This window comes from Alternaria ethzedia (genome assembly GCF_023757985.1).
Source record: "Alternaria ethzedia strain BMP 0044 chromosome Unknown scaffold_10, whole genome shotgun sequence".
NCBI classification, from domain to species: domain Eukaryota; kingdom Fungi; phylum Ascomycota; class Dothideomycetes; order Pleosporales; family Pleosporaceae; genus Alternaria; species Alternaria ethzedia.
Genome location: NW_026056203.1, coordinates 846,430 through 865,661, shown reverse-complemented (window position 1 = coordinate 865,661; position 19,232 = coordinate 846,430). Strand labels below are relative to the sequence as shown.

General features: G+C 54.0%; 7 protein-coding genes across 7 annotated transcripts; 4 read left to right on the top strand and 3 right to left on the bottom strand.

The window, feature by feature from the left end:
- Positions 1-133: 133 nt before the first annotated feature.
- J4E87_005183 (uncharacterized protein) lies at positions 134-1,643 on the top strand (the record flags this gene model as incomplete). Its single annotated transcript, XM_049376799.1, has 3 exons — positions 134-560; positions 616-1,011; positions 1,060-1,643. 3 exons carry the CDS (start codon positions 134-136, stop codon positions 1,641-1,643), a joined length of 1,407 nt encoding a protein of 468 aa, XP_049233655.1.
- A 2,021-nt stretch (positions 1,644-3,664) lies between these two features.
- J4E87_005182 (uncharacterized protein) lies at positions 3,665-5,769 on the top strand (the record flags this gene model as incomplete). The annotated part of the gene is made up of 5 exons (XM_049376798.1): positions 3,665-3,951; positions 4,009-4,037; positions 4,181-4,403; positions 4,553-5,524; positions 5,589-5,769. The coding sequence occupies 5 exons, from the start codon at positions 3,665-3,667 to the stop codon at positions 5,767-5,769; spliced, it is 1,692 nt and encodes a 563-aa protein (XP_049233654.1).
- Positions 5,770-6,106: 337 nt separating this feature from the next.
- Positions 6,107-7,378, bottom strand: J4E87_005181 (uncharacterized protein; the record flags this gene model as incomplete). The annotated part of the gene is made up of 2 exons (XM_049376797.1): positions 6,107-7,317; positions 7,372-7,378. The coding sequence occupies 2 exons, from the start codon at positions 7,376-7,378 to the stop codon at positions 6,107-6,109; spliced, it is 1,218 nt and encodes a 405-aa protein (XP_049233653.1).
- Positions 7,379-7,994: 616 nt separating this feature from the next.
- Positions 7,995-10,046, top strand: J4E87_005180 (uncharacterized protein; the record flags this gene model as incomplete). Its single annotated transcript, XM_049376796.1, has 1 exon — positions 7,995-10,046. One exon carries the CDS (start codon positions 7,995-7,997, stop codon positions 10,044-10,046), a length of 2,052 nt encoding a protein of 683 aa, XP_049233652.1.
- A 2,672-nt stretch (positions 10,047-12,718) lies between these two features.
- Positions 12,719-13,848, bottom strand: J4E87_005179 (uncharacterized protein; the record flags this gene model as incomplete). Its single annotated transcript, XM_049376795.1, has 2 exons — positions 12,719-13,324; positions 13,372-13,848. The coding sequence occupies 2 exons, from the start codon at positions 13,846-13,848 to the stop codon at positions 12,719-12,721; spliced, it is 1,083 nt and encodes a 360-aa protein (XP_049233651.1).
- Positions 13,849-14,186: 338 nt separating this feature from the next.
- Positions 14,187-16,019, top strand: J4E87_005178 (uncharacterized protein; the record flags this gene model as incomplete). Its single annotated transcript, XM_049376794.1, has 1 exon — positions 14,187-16,019. One exon carries the CDS (start codon positions 14,187-14,189, stop codon positions 16,017-16,019), a length of 1,833 nt encoding a protein of 610 aa, XP_049233650.1.
- Positions 16,020-17,272: 1,253 nt separating this feature from the next.
- Positions 17,273-19,215, bottom strand: J4E87_005177 (uncharacterized protein; the record flags this gene model as incomplete). The annotated part of the gene is made up of 3 exons (XM_049376793.1): positions 17,273-18,077; positions 18,130-18,344; positions 18,775-19,215. 3 exons carry the CDS (start codon positions 19,213-19,215, stop codon positions 17,273-17,275), a joined length of 1,461 nt encoding a protein of 486 aa, XP_049233649.1.
- Positions 19,216-19,232: the final 17 nt, after the last annotated feature.

Sequence of the window (19,232 nt, the reverse complement as noted above, 5' to 3'; positions counted from 1 at the left end):
ACTGTGCGCAAGTGCTGTGAGGTCATCCACCCTAACAATGAGTACCGTGCCTCGTGAAAACAGACAATAGATCGGCATCTCACATAGCTCCCACATCCACTTGTCCATTTCTGCTCACAAACCCATCGACACGATGGAAAAGATCGAAGAGAAGCTCAAGTCCGTTCTCCACCGGAGGAAGAAGTCGACGCCCACTCAGTCCCCTCGAGCGTCGTACGAGCATCCTGATCAGACTAGCCCGCGCACTGAGCAGCACCCAGCATCACCTCTTAGCAGTCGGCAGCAAAAGCCCACGGCCCCCAATGATGTCTCTCACCCGGAGACTCGAGGTCAACCACGCGACTCTGCCTATCACGATGGCCGAGCGAGCCATGCAGTAGCAACTCCTAGCACGGGCTCCAATGGATCCAATGGCTCTATGGCGAACGATTACAGATCGTACCTTCCTGCGCTTGTTTCCGAAGAGCATTCAAATGTCGAGCCCAGCGTTCCAGATAGGCATCTGCGCTATAGGCCATCGACAGATGGCGAGCGATCAAAGGCTCTTCCGGCCCTACCCAGTATGTTTGAGAGCGCAATTACAATATTGGCGACTCAGTGCTAACATAACATCAGACACATTACACCATCCCCATGGCGAAGTCAGACGATCAATCGACGTAGACGGTCCAGGCCGCACCATACGCGCAGTGCCAACCGAAGCTCCCGCCGACAAGTATGCAGTGGGTAGTCACGATATCAACAACGGCGGCTTGGATGATGACGTTCGATCGCGCGAGCAGCGCTCTTCCTCCGACAAACATGGATTGAGCAAGAGTGGCCAGCCTGTACCAGGACTTACCAACAATGATGCGCTGGCCGTGAAACCTCTCCCGGGTCTCGCGATCACGAAGGACTATCAGGGCACGGATGGCGCGCATGATTGGAAAGAGAAACAGCAAGCGATGCTTGCGGGTGTTGTGAACCTCAATAACACTGTAGACACGGATCGAGACACTACAGTCGCCCCTGGTAAGCTTTGATCCTCCCAAAGTCACGACATGACTAACAAATTGACAGCCGTTACACACGAGATCATCAAACCACACGAACACGAGGTTATCCAGCAGCAGATCCATCGCGAGATCCACAACTACACATACTATCATCGACTGCAGCCCGTTCTCCAGACCGAGGTTCTTCCACCCCGTCATTTCATTCCCAACCCTGATGGCGAGGGCTTGATCGAAATATCCGCAGACGAATTGCCGAACCGCACTGGCAAGAACAGATGGTGGGATATCGTTCAGAAGGAGCCGAACCTTCCGGCAACTCCATTCGAATGGCGCACAGAACCGCAGATCATCGAGGGGAAGCCATATATGACTGAGGACGGCTTTGAACGCAGGGAGACAACCATCATTTACCCACCAACCCTAGACGATATGTCGCGCTACCGTGGCCTGGTCCAGCCAGTGCACTTCGATCACAAAACTGGGGAGCGTTGGTTGGGCGAAGTCACGACCGTAGAGAAGCTGAACCGGGAACTGGGCCGTCAAGGGGATGAGGATTTCATGACGATGAAGGATGTCACTGCGGACCTGCCAAAGATTGCGTCCAGTCCCTCTGTCAAGCGTAAGCCTCTTGGCCAGGATTCTCTCTAGCGACTGTATTGCTATCGACCATCACACATGCAAAAGTTCAGCGAAGGCGCTATTGGGGAGGGTTGGTTTTATCAGACACTGTACCTTTAACGTGTATACTTAGTGTCCAATGACTACATTATGAGTAATTCAAAATCGATGACCTAACGTCAACGTAGGCTCCAGGGTGTTTGGTGACCTCGGGATAAACCACACCTGGCCATGCTCTCAGATTGACCAATGACAGCGCGACAGCCTCATGATCCCAGGTCGGCACCTGCAGCTGTTAAGAGAGCCGCCGCCCTTGTTGCTGCTGTAAATTCTCGTCTAAGCTCTCTTTCCTATTTTCGAAGCGTCTGCTCACATCATACTGGAATGTTGTCGTAACGGTACCCGGCATCGCAATGTCGCGCCTTCCTCGCATGAGAAAAGCGGCTGGTCGCCCGACGATCCATAGGCCGAGAACGCGGAATATCGACACAGAAGGAAGGCGACGGCAGATTCGATGTGCCAGATTGCTTGTTCGGTATACGTAACTCCAAGCTTTATGAATCCTTGGACGCAACATCTCGAACATGCAGGATGACAGAGGCATCCTTGGCCTATCTGGACGTCTCTGGTATGCGCGCCGTGTACTTCCAGGCAGACAACGTCTGGCATCTGCTGACCGCATGAAGAACTATCCTGGCTATCGAGATATCGGTTTGCGAAGTGAGCAGGTGGAAGCCATCGTCTTGTATCGTTCAGAGAGGCGAAGCATGAGCAAGGAACATCGCCAAGTGTCAGCGACAGTTGGTAACGCGTCTCTCTGCATTCACCGGTAAGCTGAGGCTTATCTGACGAAGGTGTATCGCTTATTGCTTGGATGCAGAAAGAGGCTGGCTCAAGCGACGCAGGACTGATAGCTTGACAGCCATCACGCCTTCTCGTGGCGTTGTAGCATCACATGGTAACAACAGTCGAGCGATGCATCTTCGTCCCCGTGGGGAGAGAAAGCGACACACGATTTTACGTATCTACCGAGTCAGAGTCTCGACTCACGGCAAGGAGCTTCTAGTTCCTTTCGGCGCAGCGGGCGGCTGTCAGTTTGAGGACTACGAGGTGGCTGGGTCCGAGCTAGTGGCTGTCTCCGAGGTATGAACAAGCCTCTTGCAGGCAACGGAGACAACGCAAAGCCTCGAAGCAAGCCTGGAGCCAACCCGCCAGCCCAGGAATGCCAAGATAGCTTCAGCCGTTCAGAAAATGACGCGGACTCGGTCATTGGAGTAAAAGCGCAGGCCAAGATATACTCAAGAGATGGAGGGGTTTTCGTTCCACAAACTGGGTGGAAGGATTCGGAGAGGCCGACAGGGAAGACGATAGGTATGGTTCGATAACAGCTGTTGCGCAAGCTGGACACGCGAAAGAGGCCTCAAATGCACGACAGAAGAAGTAACGTTCTTGAGGGTACCGTATGTTGTGACACCGCTGCACGATGTACTCAGGGCCCCGCTTGGGGGCTCAAAGACAGCTGGTCTAGCGATGCCGGGTATCTCAATCCCTGCACCCACAAACGACGTTATCGGGGTACCCAACACGCGGCGTACGAGACAAGGGTTCACCGACCCTCGATATCCTTCTGGGTGAGCAGCCGTTTGGCCAGTGAAGGACCGAGGACGTGAGATACGCCTACTGCAGCCCCGCCATGGCAAACGCCAAAATGGCCCATCAGTAATTCGCCCTCCACTAGGTAACGTTAGGCCCGAATTTTGGAGAAGCGGGATATTGTGAATGCCCAGTCTGCCTAGCGCGATCTACAGCGTTCACCACGAGGAAGCTCATGCAGGGTTCCCACTCGCGCTCGCTAGGGCAGCTGAGAGGGTTATTTAACAGGTTACTCCCCGACTTTTCTGCTATCTTGCACGACGACCCTCAGCCTTACCTGCTATCTACAAGACAACTCAACCGGCTATTGGTACATGGCTTTCGTAGTACAGTACTTTGCCCTGCTTCTCAAATCCATACACTGAAGCCCAGCCTTGAGGTTTTCGACATTCGATACAATGACCTCTTACGGCCAAGACTTTGGTGCTGGCGGACCCTACGAGGTAAAGAACACGGGTTATGTCGCTACCGATGAGGAGAAGAATCATTACGATGTCGGCCCCCGTCATCCCAGTATTGTCGGATCTGTGAAGGCAGTCACCGATCAGACGCACCGAACGCTCAAGAGCAGACATATCCAGCTTATCGGTATTGGAGGAACTATCGGTACTGCCCTATACGTGCAGATTGGTCGAGGTTTGATGAACGGAGGACCTGGAAGTTTGTTCATTGCATTCTCGTTATGGTATGCAGAATTTCCCTCGCCATCAACGGCGATGAGCTAACGCTAACATTTTAAAAGGTGTACTGTCATTCTGGCTGTGACGCTCAGTGAGACTCTCCATCCCTTACTTTCCAAAGCGACAACTCCTTCCCATTGCGACAATGCCCATGCGCTTTATCCTATACCCCAAAGCACCTTTTTCCATCGCTCGCGCTAAGAATGCCGAGCACCAGCTAATGCAATTACCCAGGTATCGCTGAGATGGTCACATTCCTCCCTATATCCTCGCCGTTTATCCGATTTGCCGGAAGATTTGTGGATGATGCTTTCGGTTTCGCGGCTGGCTGGAACTTCTTCGTGTTCGAAGCTGCTCTTGTGCCCTTTGAGATTGTGGCTTGCAACGTCATCATCGGCTTCTGGAGTGATGTCGTGCCCACAGGCGCCATCATCGCAATAGTTCTTGTGCTCTATGCGTACGTTGATACCCCACATCCTGGTGCTGGCAACTCATGCGTTTGGCACTCTGGCGTCTACGTTGGAGCAACCATGAAGCTGTGTGCTCAACCTTCGCCTTAGATTCTCCAAAAGGATACATCCAGATCAAGTGCTAACCTCAACACAGTGTGATCAACATGATGGCCGTCAAATGGTACGGCGAAACCGAGTTCTGGGCCGCCATTGGCAAAGTCCTCCTCATCATTGGCCTGCTCATCTTCACCTTCATCTCCATGTTGGGCGGCAACCCGGAGAAAGATCGGTACGGTTTCCGCTACTGGAAGAACCCTGGTAGTTTCACAGAACTCTACGAACCAGGTCAGCTCGGTCGCTTCCTGGGCTTCCTACAGTGCCTGATCCAGGCTTCCTTCACAATCGCCGGACCAGATTACGTTTCCATGGCAGCAGGAGAGACTGAGAATCCGCGCAAAGTCATGCCCCGTGCCTACAACGCCGTTTTCTACCGTCTGACCACATTCTTCGTGCTCGGCTCGCTGGCTGTCGGTATCAACGTGCCCTACAACGACCCAGAGCTGATCGCCGCTTTCCGAGACGGCAAGCCAGGTGCAGCAGCTTCACCCTACGTCATCGCCATGAACCGACTCCGTATCGAAGGTCTACCTCACGTTGTCAACGCTGGTGTCCTCGCCTCCGCTTTCTCCGCCGGAAACTCCTACGTCTACTGCGCGTCCCGTTCGCTCTTCGGTCTCGCTCTAGAAGGAAAAGCGCCCAAGTTCCTCACCAAGTGCACGAAGCAAGGTGTACCTTTCTACTGCGTCTTCTTCGTACTCTTGATTGCCCTGCTGTCTTTCCTCCAGCTCAGCGAGAACTCCGCTGTCGTGCTGAACTGGTTCGTTAGCTTGGTGACTGCATCGCAGTTGATCAACTTCAGCGTCATGTGCTTCACCTTTTTGAAGTTCCACAAGGCGTGCCAAGCACAGGGTCTTGATCGAGACACGCTGCCATACAAGGGTATGGCCCAGCCCTACGCCGCATGGTACGGCCTTGTATGCACCTTCATCATGACGTTTGTCGGTGGCTACACTGTGTTCCTGAATGGCAAGTGGGCTGTCGCTGATTTCCTGTTCTCATACTTGATGTAAGTCTCCACCCCATCGCCCCCTTCTGTTCCTACCATGACAAAATACTGACATGAAATACAGGGTCTTTGCCTTCCCCGTTCTCTTCGTTTTCTGGAAGGTTCTCAAGAGGACTAAGTGGGTTTCACCGTCTGAGGCGGATCTTGTGACTGATCTCGCGGAGATCGAGGAGTACCATCGTACTTTTGTGGAGAAGCCAGAGACTAATGCTTTCAACCGTGTCTTGGACAAGATGTTTGGATAGACTCTTGTCGCTACTGTTGTCATGGCGCCCTTTGGGGTACTTCAAGCTAGTGCTTCTTGCTTTGCTTTGGCGATTGCGTACTGCCCTTGGAAAGGGATGCGTTACGCCCATGTGGGTGGTCTATATGAGAATTCATGACAATACCACGAGAATCCATGATGTTAACGAACATGAAGGATCCTTGAATAAATCATTTCCTTAAACTGTAGCTCAACGTATTCCATTCTCAACAAGATACAGCAATTCATAACTAGGGTATCATCATGAACTCCCCCGATAAACTCCTAAAAAAGACCTCCTAGTCAAAACTCTATGAATCGTAGTGAGCGCCAACAGTTCAAAACAAGAATGTCGGTACGTCATCTAAATCCGCAGCTTTCCGTTTCCGCTCCTTCTCGTTCTTCTCCCTTTCAGCCTTGCGCTTGGCAATGCGCTCCGAAGTCTCCTTACTGACACCGCTGTTACCACCACTGCCGCCCGGATCTCTGACTAACGCATTTTCATCGAACAAAGCACTTGATCGTCCCTTAGCACCACCCCGATCGCCCACAGAATCGAAGGATTGGGTATACTTGCTGACACTTGATGCGCGCGTTGCATGCGATGTCTCAACAGGCTGCTGCGGCGAAGACCCCGACAATGCCTTACTTTTCTTCGTCGGTACCAAATCGTCAAGCATGTCAAAGGGTGTTGCGCGACTTATGCGTGAGCGAGATTTTGCTGCAGGTGTAGGTGGCGCAGGCTTAGCGAAGACGGGGTTCGGATTGGGTGCAAGAGACGAGGCAGACTTTTGCCCCTCTGCTGCACTGCTGTTGCGGACTGGGGTGGGTGTGGTGGTGGATCTGGGAACGGGCTTTGCTGACGGGCGCGGTGCGTCTAGATCGTCGCTGTCGTAGTCGCTATCTTGTGCTGCGTATTTGCTAGTGGTCGCAACGTGTCTTGAGGCCATGAACGAAGACGCAAAATGAGACCGATTTGACAACACGGCCCGCCCTTCTTGGTCATCTTCGTCTTCCTGCGACGCAAACACATCGCGAATCGCTTCCTTCTGCTTCAGCTCTTGGACCCTGGCCTTCTCCTTCATCTCGCCACTAGTCGACCTCTTCGCATTTGCAACGACGGGTCTGGTAACCTCAGCAGCTTCTTTCTTCTTCTCTTCGATCATCGCCTTAAGCTTCTCGTATTCGGCGATGTGCAAGTGTCGCGAGAAGAGCTTTGCTGTCTCCAGAAACTCGTCTTCCACCATCATCCACTCGTCGTCGCGCAGATCGAACTTCGACAGACATTTGTGCATTTTCTCAATGTGCGGCGCCTCAAGCTCATCAATGGGAGGTGGTGATGATGACCCTCCACGTTTCTTTCCCAATGCATCTTTGGTCCTTGTCTTAGTCCGTGGCGTTGTCGGTGCTGTTGGAAGGCCGGGAAGGTCATCGTCGGACCCATTTGATCTCGTTCTGCTCCTGCTGCTGTCTGCCAGCACAGTGCCATCGAAGAAGTCGTCATCTATGTCAGCTGTAGTGCGCGCTTTCGTAGCTTTCCGCGATGATGCTGGCTTGGCTTGGGTCCGACTTCCGCCACTCTTGCTTGCCCAAGGTAGCTGACGCGGCATGATGCCCAAGGTTTTGTAGATCAGCCTTGTATTCGCAGGAGTTGAGAGTGTAGAGGACAGTTTGCACGCGACATAATGACCGTAGTCTGCGTAGAAGCAGCTTAGAAGGTCATGTAGCCACAAACACGTCCGAAAGGGTCGAAAGCGCGTGCACGTAGGTGAATTGTTCGCGGTCGCCTGGGCACGTGCTATGACGCGCTAGACCCTGCCAGTTCCGTCCACGGGTCGGACCCACTTTCCTGGGATTGCGCCCTTCCGTTCCGATCTAATCTGTGACTTTGAACGTGCTCTCCGCCTTCAATTCAAAGTGACACGTTTCGCTTCCATGCGATTCCGTGACGCTCGATGCTTGCCTAGACATCGCGTACCTAGGCACTGATGGGGTCCTTGCTGGTACAGCTGTTGGCATCGAGTTGGTCTCGCTCGACGCTGCAGCTTACACCGAACAACACACTACCATAAACGTCTTAACAACTTAACAACAAACCCACGCGCGCGTCTTTTCGTCTAAGGGCCATCGGATGCCCTAAATCGTTCAATTGACTCGACTACCCTCCTTTAAGAACAGCTGGCCTGGCTTTGTGTTGACTCACAACGACCCCTCTTTCCGTTCGCAATGTCCATGTTCCGCAGGCCAGGAGATTCGTCGTCAAGTTCGGGAACCTCTGATGATGAGAGCGAATACGAGGAAGCAAGCGAATCGCAACAGGATAGCGTCCTGTCACGAATCGAAACTCTAAGTTCCGCTACTTCTGGGCATCCGTCTCTTCAGCCCCATCGGCCTCCTCTAGAAGTTCGGCAGAACTCAGCACAAAACGTTCGAGATTTGTTGTTCCATTCAATGCTTGAAAAGCAGACTATTCAGCAAGCTGCGGAGCGACTAGGAAAGGATATCTCTGATCCGGAAGTACAACGAGTCGGAAGAGACGCCTATAAGGAACTCGCTCGTCAGATCTCCAACAATGTAGACGACGCCTACGCGAGCGATGAGATGCAGGCTCACCGAACAACTGCGAATCAGGGAATTCATCGATTGATCCAGGGTAACCTTAGCAAACTTGCGCCGATCCCCGAAGGAACTTCACAGGCGCTCATCTCACGACCAGGAACTGCGATCAATCCACCCTTACCTCAACAACCATCTCTTGGCTTCGATGTCATGTCTGGTATATCGGCTCCCGTACAGCTGCAGCTACGAGGATATCCTCATCTGCAAACGGACCGCTATATCCGGGAGTTTTCGGAGCTCGAGATTGTAGGGAAGGGCGGATACGGCAAGGTCTTCAAAGCCAAACACAAACTAGATGGCTCATTGTATGCTGTAAAGAGGATACCGGTGAGCCCGTCCAGGGTTGCAAGAATACAAGAGCATGGGCCCGAAGAACTGGAAAGCATGCTTGAGGAAGTACGTTCGCTCGCTCGGTTCGATCATAACAACATAGTTCGGTATCACAACGCTTGGCTGGAGTTCACCACAATACCGGCAGACCCTGTGACCGCGCCGGAAGTCACGATGTTACGCAACGACCGTCTTTTGGATGATCGACCCGCATTTCCGTCATTTTCACCGGGCTCGGGAGATCTGCATTCTCAGCTAGATAGCCTGACGATGGACAATCCCTTCGCAAGCACCGAACACAGCAATAGCGCGGGAATTATATTTGAGTTCAGCGAATCGGAACAGCAAGTGAACGAGACCAGGAGCGAGAGCGTTCATGCATCATACAAAGAGACGTTGAAGCAGACAAGACGCACAAAACGTCGGGGCAGCCAAGCAAGCCAGACCACGATAGCTACAATATCGTCGACAAAGTCCAGGATGAGCGCTGTGGAGGACGTTGACGAGGACGAAGATGACGACGTTGAAAATATACCCAGATTACACATGCCGTATTCTCAGGAGTCGCATTCCGAAATGTCAGACAGCATGATATCGAACAGCGATGCGCCCCGCCACTTGATCCAAAACCAGAGCCTTGGACCAGTCCTCACACTAAATGTGCAAATGAGCCTCTGCGAAACCAACCTTGCCGCTTTCCTCTCTTCCGATCAACACTCACCCACAACACACGCGATCGAACAGCATTGTTTCCACCCCTGCGTATCGCTGGAGTTACTAGACAACATCGTCTCCGGAGTCGAGTACCTCCACGTACAAGGCGTAGTTCATCGCGACCTCAAACCAGCCAACGTCTTCCTATCGCTCTCACGAGCGCGCCACCCCCCATACGGCTCCGTCAACGTTTCGAGCTGCACAACGTGCCCGAAGCGTGATCACCTACACATGACGCCGCGCATCGGAGACTTCGGGCTTGTCGCGGCGCTGAGCGACAGCTGCACTGTATCGGATACCTTTAAGCCTGTGGGTACGGAGTTTTACCGTCCGCACACGGGCAGTGGTATCAACGAGAAGCTTGATGTCTTCGCTCTGGGTGTGGTGGCGTTTGAGATGATTCAAAAGTTCGACACGCGTATGGAGCGGATATCTGCTCTTACGGAGCTGCGCCGAGGGGTCTTTCCGGATGGCTTCGCGCAAGGTCTGGGTGATGTAGGGGATGGCGTGCAACAGCTGATCAGCGACATGGTGCAAGGAGATGAAGGGAAGCGGCCAGGATGTGAAGATGTGCGGATTGAGATTCAAAAGCTAGTACGTGCTTTGAAGATGTGAGTCGGAGTCTCCATCACTGGGCGGAGGTGTCGCATTGGGAGGCGCAGAATAGATACCCACGCATCTGTGGTGACTTGTGCAAGTCGAGTATATTGCATCGTAGCTATCATAACATGGAGATTCTCTCCAAATGTCTTCCATCTCACGTTTGCGTTGTGACTATGGTGTTCAAAGCGCTGCACCTATTGTCCTAGATTGGCGGGAAAGGTCCAACACTCCCCGCTTTTTGAGGCCGCTCTTACCCCGCTTTCCGCTCGCTTGGGCTACCCGAAGCTCACAGCCTTCGCACAAGTTCGCAGAGCGACGGCGACGAGCAGCGCACACTATGCAGACTCATCTTCAATTTGATGTCCCTCTATATAACATCTAATTCCAAAATTTGCCACCTGTAACGGGTCTCAGCCAGAAGACATTCCGTTTCCAAATCCGGCTTACTGTCAATACTTTAACGGGAGCCCAGTTCGAGTCCTGTGGTGTCCTTTAATCCACTCACTTGGGTAACCAGTGATGCTGGAGGGACCTAAGCAATGAATACAACTTGACGAGGGAAGCAATTCCGCAGTCTAGTATTCACCACGGGACGGCGGCGCTGGATTACTCCTATTAGGGTTGGAAGTCGGGTGACGGGTTGGGGTATCCACTGGTATTTTGTTTTTGTCTTTTTGCCTAGATCTTCTTTTTTGTTTTTTATTCACCTACCTACCAACCTATATGCACGCACATACGGAGAACAGTAGTTAGCAGCGCCTGCTGTCGTATCTTCTGCTTTGCATTTCTCTTTTTGCATCTATTGCATCGCACTTTCAGTAGCCTCTGCACGAGAAAATTGCTAAGAAGAATACATGGTATTACATATCTACATTCGCCAAAGCAGGTCCCTTTGTCGCCGTCCAGCAGCAAGATGAACCAGCATCTCCACTGCTAGCACGACCTACCCCTTAATTCAACGTCCGCCTCCACTCATCCATGGCATCAAAAAGCGCCCCCAACCTCACCCCGTCCTCATCATCCCCCACAGTCAAAACCTTGACCACACTCCTCTTCCTCCCATGCCTCAGCGTAAGTTCCCTCAACGGGGGCATCGAAACCAACATATCCCTCCACGACCCCTCTTTGCACCCCAATACCCTCTCATTCTGAATCCAAACATTAAAATCCATAACAACCGGATGGAAAACAATCTCTTGGCTCGTCCGTATAAGCCCCAAACACCTCCTCATCAGACTAATCTCATTGCGCACGCCGACTGAGAACCGGGTGCCAGACGGTTGTACCCCGTCTTCTATACTCTGCGGCGTAACATCGAGTTCAAAATCGAAGGTTGTGGGGACGAGATTGTAGATTTGCAGACTGCGGGACGGCTTCAGATACAGCATCTCCGCTAGTAAAGGGGAGTCGCCGGGGATGAGTTGCCGCCATACATTGCATACGCGCTGGCAGCGGAGTAAGTCCCAGAAGTCGAGGTGGATGAACACGTGCTGAAGCACCTCAACAGGGAGGTCTGTAATGCGTTTTCTTTGGCCGCTGCCCGGGTGCGTGGAACCTGCAGTGAACATTTGGCGGACGCGGTCCGCGTAGTTTCCTATGCTGCTGCGCCGGCTGTCTCGCGAGAATTCCGAGTCCCAAGACCGCATGGAGGCTGTGTCTGCGTCTGCGGGGAGGCCGCTGATGGAAGGGTTGCGGATGGAGTGGCTTGAAGCGCTTTGTTTGCGCCGGTTGGTGGTGTCTTTGAGCTTCTCGGAGAAGCGCGTGAAGGCCGAGAAGTGGGATTGGTGGTGAAGATCCATCATGGCTTCTGTTCTGCTTGATTGTCGAGATGTATGACCTTGCTTCCGTCTGGAACTTTTATGTTTTTGATCTGGACTCCTCTAGGGCATCCAGTGTCGTTGTTAGCGCTTTTGATACGGGCTGTGTTATTAGACTTCAGCCTTGCGACGACGGTGCGGGGTTATATCGTGTAACGTAATTGCGGTGCAACTCTATATCTCTTGTGTCTCCGCGACGGTTGAATGGTACGGTGTTCTCTTATATCGTGTCCGAAGCGGTGTGAATGGCAGCATCGATCGAGAGAACAGGAAACGACGACAACGTGGAAGCCGCAGCTGACATGTCATTTACACTAGCCGAATGTGGCTGACTGACGCGGGATGGGGGCCGACAAAAGCAAGCAGAACACATGGGAGCTGGGATGTTCGGCGATGTTTGCTTGACGGCTTGCGAGGCGTATCAAGGAAAGTGAGGTTGACGGTCTGTTGTTCTGATACGCTGCAAGGGTAATGTTCCACTATTAATGCCGATGTTGGCCATCAAACGCACTATGATCCCGCCTTTCCGTGTGGGACTATGCATCATACATACGATACTGCGATAGTGGATCAAGCTGGTATGGTGTGTTGTATTGATATATGTTTACATGGCTTCCCAAGCCAAGACTGTGTTGTTCTTGAACAGGCCGTCCGATGACGCAATGCCAGAGCATTGAAGTACACATGAAGCGGCGCATAGCACGCTTGTCGTGAGACGACTATTGTGCCAAATCTTCCAACACTCCTCTAGGATCCTCCTTGACGTACTCCTCGGCGCGGTAAGCCTATTTGGACGTGAAGTCTCAAAAGTGCCCACTGAGTCCTTGATTGAAGGTCGCTGCATGTCATGTATGCGTCACGCTCTCTTCAGCCGACCTCGATTGATGCCAATGCGCCAATGACTTCTTCAGCGACTCCTCCGTTTTCTACTACCATCTTTGTGACTTGGGAGATCAGTCCTCTCTTCATGCCGCCTCGGGGTGGTGTCCAGACGCCTGAAGTCGCCAACAGTTCTCTTTGAGTGAGCGCATCTGCACTGGAGGTGGGCGCAGTACCGCCTGTTGCTGAGTTCATCGAGTTGGGTACGCCCGGGGGCGTAAGGTGAGACGGGGGATCGATGGTTCGGATGGAGACGATGCGCGCGCCTGTGGATGATGTTGTTGAATTCGTACACGCGATTGCGAGGACCGCATCTGCTACTGCGAGCTCCTCCTTGGCGGGATCGAAGATGATGTTGGGGCCCACTGCCATGGCTAGTATGATGACTGGGGGCTTGCCTAGCTGGGGAACAGTCTTGTTGGTACCCGCCTGCTTGGGGTATAGCGGCACGGCGGCATCCCAGTCGTCGTCGAACAGGGGGTCTTCGTCCTTTTCCGACTTCAGGGCTGGTAGGAGGGTGGTGAGGAGGGCGAGATGGGTGGTCATGGACAGCAGCGCGAGCGGGTAGGAGAGCGGAGGTGAAAGGAGGAGAATCTAAGATTGTTAGCAGTATGTCTGGAAGACGTATCGTGACTTCTTACGTCGACGTAGAGCTTCCAGTGGAACCGTCTGTTGATGTACAGGCGGTCCTTGAGCTCACCACTGGCAAGCAAGCTCTCGGTGAGCATGGAGGACAGGAATACTGGCAGGGCGTCGTCTTCGCGGAAGCCTGGGACCTCAACGCTCATTTCGACCCAGGCATTCTGGCCCTTGCCCTTGCTGTCGTCCGTCTCTTCGCCCTCTCCCATGTCTACGTCCTCGGGCTCGCCCAGGGTCGGGCGCTGCCGTGACCGCTCCACCTCGGCCTTGACTCCTACGAGCGCCTCGGTCCCGTCTTCCAGGGCGATGCGCGCACTCCCGTTTGCGCTGGGCAGTACGTCATACTCGGCGCGCATAGAGCGAAAGTCGCGGGGGCCCTTGGTGACATCGAGGCGGATGGGCGGCGTCTGTGAGAGGGTGGAGCGCAGGAAGGACAGCTCAGCGGGCGAGAGGTTGACGAGGGCCTGCTGGGGCGCCATGGCAATTGGATGGTGGTGCTTGGGACGGGGCGGCGGCGAGGTGTTTGCTGCTCGCGGATTTCTTGCGCATTTGTTTCGACGACGAACTAGCGGGCCCGGCGATTCGGCTGCAGCGTCACTTGCTTGCAGCCCCGGCGCGAGCTACTTCGCGCGACAACACCGTGCGCTGACCGCCGGTCCGCAAGAGCATTGTACGTCGTGTTGTTGGGTCCGGGTAGACATATACTGTCGCAGTCTCGTGGCATCTCCTATATTCTACTCTTAATATATATTCCTAGGGCGATGCTACGGTAGACCAAGCCACCCGACCCTCGTCACACGTCCACGACCGGCCGCCAATGTCACCCCCGAGGTCCAAGCGGAACAGCGGCAATGCCATCACCACCATCGACAAGCTCGACTACCCGCCCAACTCGCCCCGTCGCCCGCTGCTCGCCCCCGACGACGACACCGAATCCCAGCGCCGCAGCAACGACACGAGTTACGCCGGCAGCTTCTTCGAGCAGGTGGCCGAAGGCATCTACGAGCAGGACCGCGTCAAGATGCAGCGCGCCGTGCTACGATGGCTGAGCTTCGTCTGGGCCATCGTCATCTGCCTCTGCGCTGGTAGCATCACCGCCTTCTCCCTCTACGGCCACTTGTTCCAGTCCAAGCTGCACTACACCCAGGTCCAGGTCAACATCGTCTCCATCGGCGCCGAGCTCGGCCTCTACCTGCTCGTCCCCATCTTCGGATACCTCTGCGACCGTCTGGGCCCTGGCGTGCCTGCCGGTATCGCTGGCCTTCTCTTCGGCTCGGGATATCTGCTGGCAGCCTTCGCCTTCAAGAGCGGCCCTCCGCCATCTGCAGGCGGTCATGGCTGGCCCTTCGGCGTCATGGTGCTGGCCTTCGCCTTCGTCGGCATGGGCACCAGCTGCATGTACCTGTCTGCAGTAACAACATGCGCGAAGAACTTTGGACGCGGAAACGCCAAGGGTGTGGCTCTGGCAGTGCCCATCGCAGCCTTCGGACTCAGCGGCATGTGGCAAAGTCAGGTTGGAAGCCGGCTGCTGTACGTGAGGAACCCGGATGGCACCAAAGGCGACGTCGACGTGTACCGCTTCTTCCTCTTCCTCGGCATACTCCTCCTCTGCGTGGGCGCCGTCGGCTTCTTCGCGCTGCGCATCATGGACGAAGAAGAGATGATCGACGAGGCAGTAGACGAGCTTGAAAGATCTGGTCTGCTGCAGCGCGACGAGTTCTTCACTCAGGCTGCGCAGCATCACGGCTATGGAACTATGGAGACGCAGGACCTCTCCGACTCGACTTTTGACTTCCTGCAGTCCGAGGCTGAGCGTTTGAAGGCCAAGGCGGAAGAAGAGGCACGCAAGAAGACATGGCTGCTGAACGAGGAGACTCGTCGGTACATCATGGACCCTACCATGTGGTGGCTCGCAGGCGGCTTCTTCCTGGTTACTGGCCCTGGTGAGGCTTTCATCAACAACCTAGGCACCATCATCGAGACGCTTACGCCTGCGCATGTCGCCACTAACACCTCGCCTGCCACCCACGTCTCCATCGTCGCCATCACCTCCACACTCGCTCGCTTAATCACCGGCACACTCTCCGATGTCCTCGCCCCGGTTTCGTCTGGCAACTCCCACCGTCGTGGACCAGACTCCATCGCGAACTCGCTATCGTCACTCCCATCCCTCGAGCAGCCGCGCCGATTCACTGTCTCTCGCATAACCTTCCTCCTGGCATTCGCCTTCATCCTCTCTCTTGGACAACTTCTGCTGGCCAGTGGGTGGGTACAGAACCACGCCTCCCGTTTTGCCGCTGTCTCCGCACTCATCGGTGCCGGTTATGGAGCCGTCTTCTCTCTTACACCTATCGTCGTCTCAGTAGTATGGGGTGTCGAGAACTTCGGTACAAACTGGGGCATTCTAGCCATGACACCGGCTGCCGGTGCCACGCTCTGGGGTGCTGTCTACGCCACGGTGTATCAGAAAGCTGCAGAGAATGGTGAAGCGGGTGTTCAGAAGGATCCAGAGGACGTGCTTTGCCATGGAAAGGCTTGCTATGCGTCCACCTTCTGGGCCATGACCATCAGCGTGTGGATTGCCATGGGTCTCATCTTCTTCGCTTGGAGGGGCCCAGGCGGGTGGAAGCAGAGGGGTGTTGCTGTATAATGGTCTTGTCTTTTTTTGCATGGCGAAGGGCGTTTGTGATTCATGGTTATGAAGCGTTCATTGCGTTATTCCTATGTTGCTCTACTAGCATTGCATATTCCACTTTCTTGAATCAATACGAACTTTGAATACTACCCTCACACGTCTGAACATAACAAAATGAAGCATATGCGCACATGCTGGTTTATCTTGCTGCTGAAGGGCGATATAGAGACTCGCTTTAGCAAGTGTAGCACCTTAATTGAGGAAGAACAAACAATCCTCAGGTCTGGAGCCTAAGTTAATGTTATGTTACCTACTTTGCATGTTTCTATCTTGATGTAGGCTGCAGACCTATTCAGCTTTTCCCGTGTATAGCGTAGAAGGAATATATCACAGCACATGCTTTACATCCGCTGTTTGCAAAATTACTTAGACTTAACAAAAAAGATAGAACAACCAACCCCTTCACTCAACGCCACAAGACAACTATATTCTCTCAACCACCCTTTCCCCGAAGGCTATAGTCTCAAGATCTCAATCCACAAGTTCGACGTATGCCAAACCTGTAGTTCAAGGAAAATTTCCTCTAACCACCCTTGCTGCTGAAGGCTGTAGTATGAAGATTACAAAGAACACGTTCCTCGACTTGATGGTCAAACGCCCGTGTCCTCTATTCAAGACTTGAGTGAACGAGTGCTCGAACTCTTGTCCTATGTTTTGGTACTGCAGTACGCGATGCTTTGCTTCAGCCTGTTTAAGGGCGTAGGCAATTAGTCTTGCAAGGTCTGGTTTCACCCTAGACGTTGCAGGACTGGGTTGTTGCTTGGTTTGCTTTGCTTTGGGGTTCTTGTGCTGTGATGGGCGATCGCGAAATTGTGACGATTATATATGGGATGGGATGTCATATCTACCTCCTGCGTCTATCGTGTGGGGAGGATGTGAACTCTGCTATCGACCAAGGGAACGCGCGCATGCACGGGTGTGTCGTTGTGTTGAGGGAAAGTGAGAGGGGAGGTCGTACCTTCCTCCCAGGAAAGAGCAATAACGTGCACTGACGCAATATTAACCATCAGGATTCACCTCAACAGAACAACAGATGGAAGTATTAAATGTTATATTCCTTCGCCACCAGCCACTTCGGCAAGGCAGACGAGGTAATGGGTTCGTCGAACACTCATTTCATGCAAAGCTCCCAACGTTAACTCTTGTCTAGTCATGAGCCGTAAGCAGTCCCAGTCTACACCCGCGACCCTAATATACAAAGCACACGCTTAACCAGAGAACTCCTTAATGTCGGTAGTCTTGCCAGGGATAAGAGCCAATGGCACGATACCCGACACGTGCATCTCGGGGCCGTAGACGTGCATGTTGAGGCCGAGCTCCTGGCCGACACCCTTGATGTTCTTGAGACCCTCCTGGTAGTTGGGGCCGGCACGACGGATCCAGATCTGGACGTTGTGCTCGACGAGGAGAGGTGCGACTTCCCTCAGAGCGCGGATGACACCCTTGAAAGTCGAGGCGACGTTGGTGAAGTTGGCAATACCTCCACCGATGAAGAGAACCTTGCCCTCTGGGTGTTGAGGAGCACGGAGCATGAGGTCGAGGACGGTACGGGCGTAGTGGAAGGTCTGTGTCTCGGTGGGAGCACCAGAGTACTCACCGTAGTTGGCAAGCTCACCGGCGAAACCAGCAGAGGCGATGGCGTCGGCGTAAACGACGGACGCACCACCACCAGCGACCAGGGTCCAGACGCGGCCGGTAGCGTTGAGGATGGTCAGCTTGAGGGAAGCACCAGTCTTAGCGTCCATCTCAGCAATGTACGCCTCCTCCTTGCTCATCTCACGACCGAATGGAGCAGGGAACTCCATCGGTGGGCCGACATCGACGGTCTGCTTAGCATTCTGCTGGGGAGCAGCTGGTATGCCGAGAGCTGTCGCGCTGCGAGCAATAGCCCACTTGGCACCGCACTCGAACTCAGCAGTTTGGTCAAGCTTGGCAGCGAGATCCAGGAAGTGAACCTCAGCTGAGGTCTTCTCCTCGTTGGGAATGACGACGAGAGGGTTGATCTCAAGGTATCTTGGTTACGTTAGTATGTATTAGGCAGGTGACAGGTGCCTGAGTAACTCACGTGAACTGGCAGTCAACGTAGACGGCGTATAACCTTGAGATGAAGTCGACGAGGACGTTGTGTACACCCTCGGGCACCTTCTTCAAGAGAGTGGCGGCAATCTCCTCGTTGGAGGGGTATTCCTTGAGGTCGACGGGGATGAGGAGCTTCTCAGCCTTCTCATCGACATCACCGACATCGACACCACCCTCGTGGGTGAAGAGGATCCAGTCACCCTAAGCGGACAAGTTAGCGGTGAGATCGGCAAAAGATCGCAAGATGGCGCCGATGCTAGAGCCGCAACACCACGGGCCCGTAAATTGACGATGCATAGGTAGCGGCGCAAAAGCGCTGAAATTGCAGCCACATTTGCATGTGAAAGTGGACGTGCGTATCGCAGAAGAGTAGGTGCTCTGCAGGAGTGGGTCGGCCGTCGTTCCCTTCGTCCGGCCGGCCTTGAAACAAAACCAGGCAGTGCGCCCGGTTTAAGCACGCTTCCCGCTCCGCTTGCACTCGAGCTGCAGCATTCCGCTCTGAGCTTCCGAGTATGCCTTTTGCACGCCTTCGCATGCGCCAGACCACACGGTCGCCCGAAACGGCACGAGATACGACGTAACGAAATAACGAAATGATTGTAGAAAAAGGCGGAAACTGAAATGGACATACCTCTCGCACGGAGTTGATGTTGATGTAGTACTCGGTGTCTTGGGGATGGGGAACGAAAGGCTCGACCAAGAACTGCCTCAGGACACCATCAACAGTCTCAACACGCTGCTCCTTTCCTGCCCTCGCCTCGATCCACTCCCTCGCCTCAGCCCAGGTCTTGTTCAGCGCGAGCAGGCCGCTCTTGCCTCGCCTCTTGATGAGCTGGTCTGGCTTTGCGACGAACTTGGAACCGGGGGTCAGCAGCCATGGGTATGTGGCCTCGGCCTGGTCGAGCACGCCCTTGATGTCCTCATCGGCGGCGAAGTGCAGCGATGCGAGCTTGGAGGGGGGGTTGTGTGTGGCCGACGCGGGCAGGGGAGTGGGCTTGATGACAGGCGCGCGGGTGAGGTGGTAGTTGAGGATGGCCTTGCCGTCGGCCTCGAGGATAGACTTGGCTGACATTGTGGTGTATGGTCAAA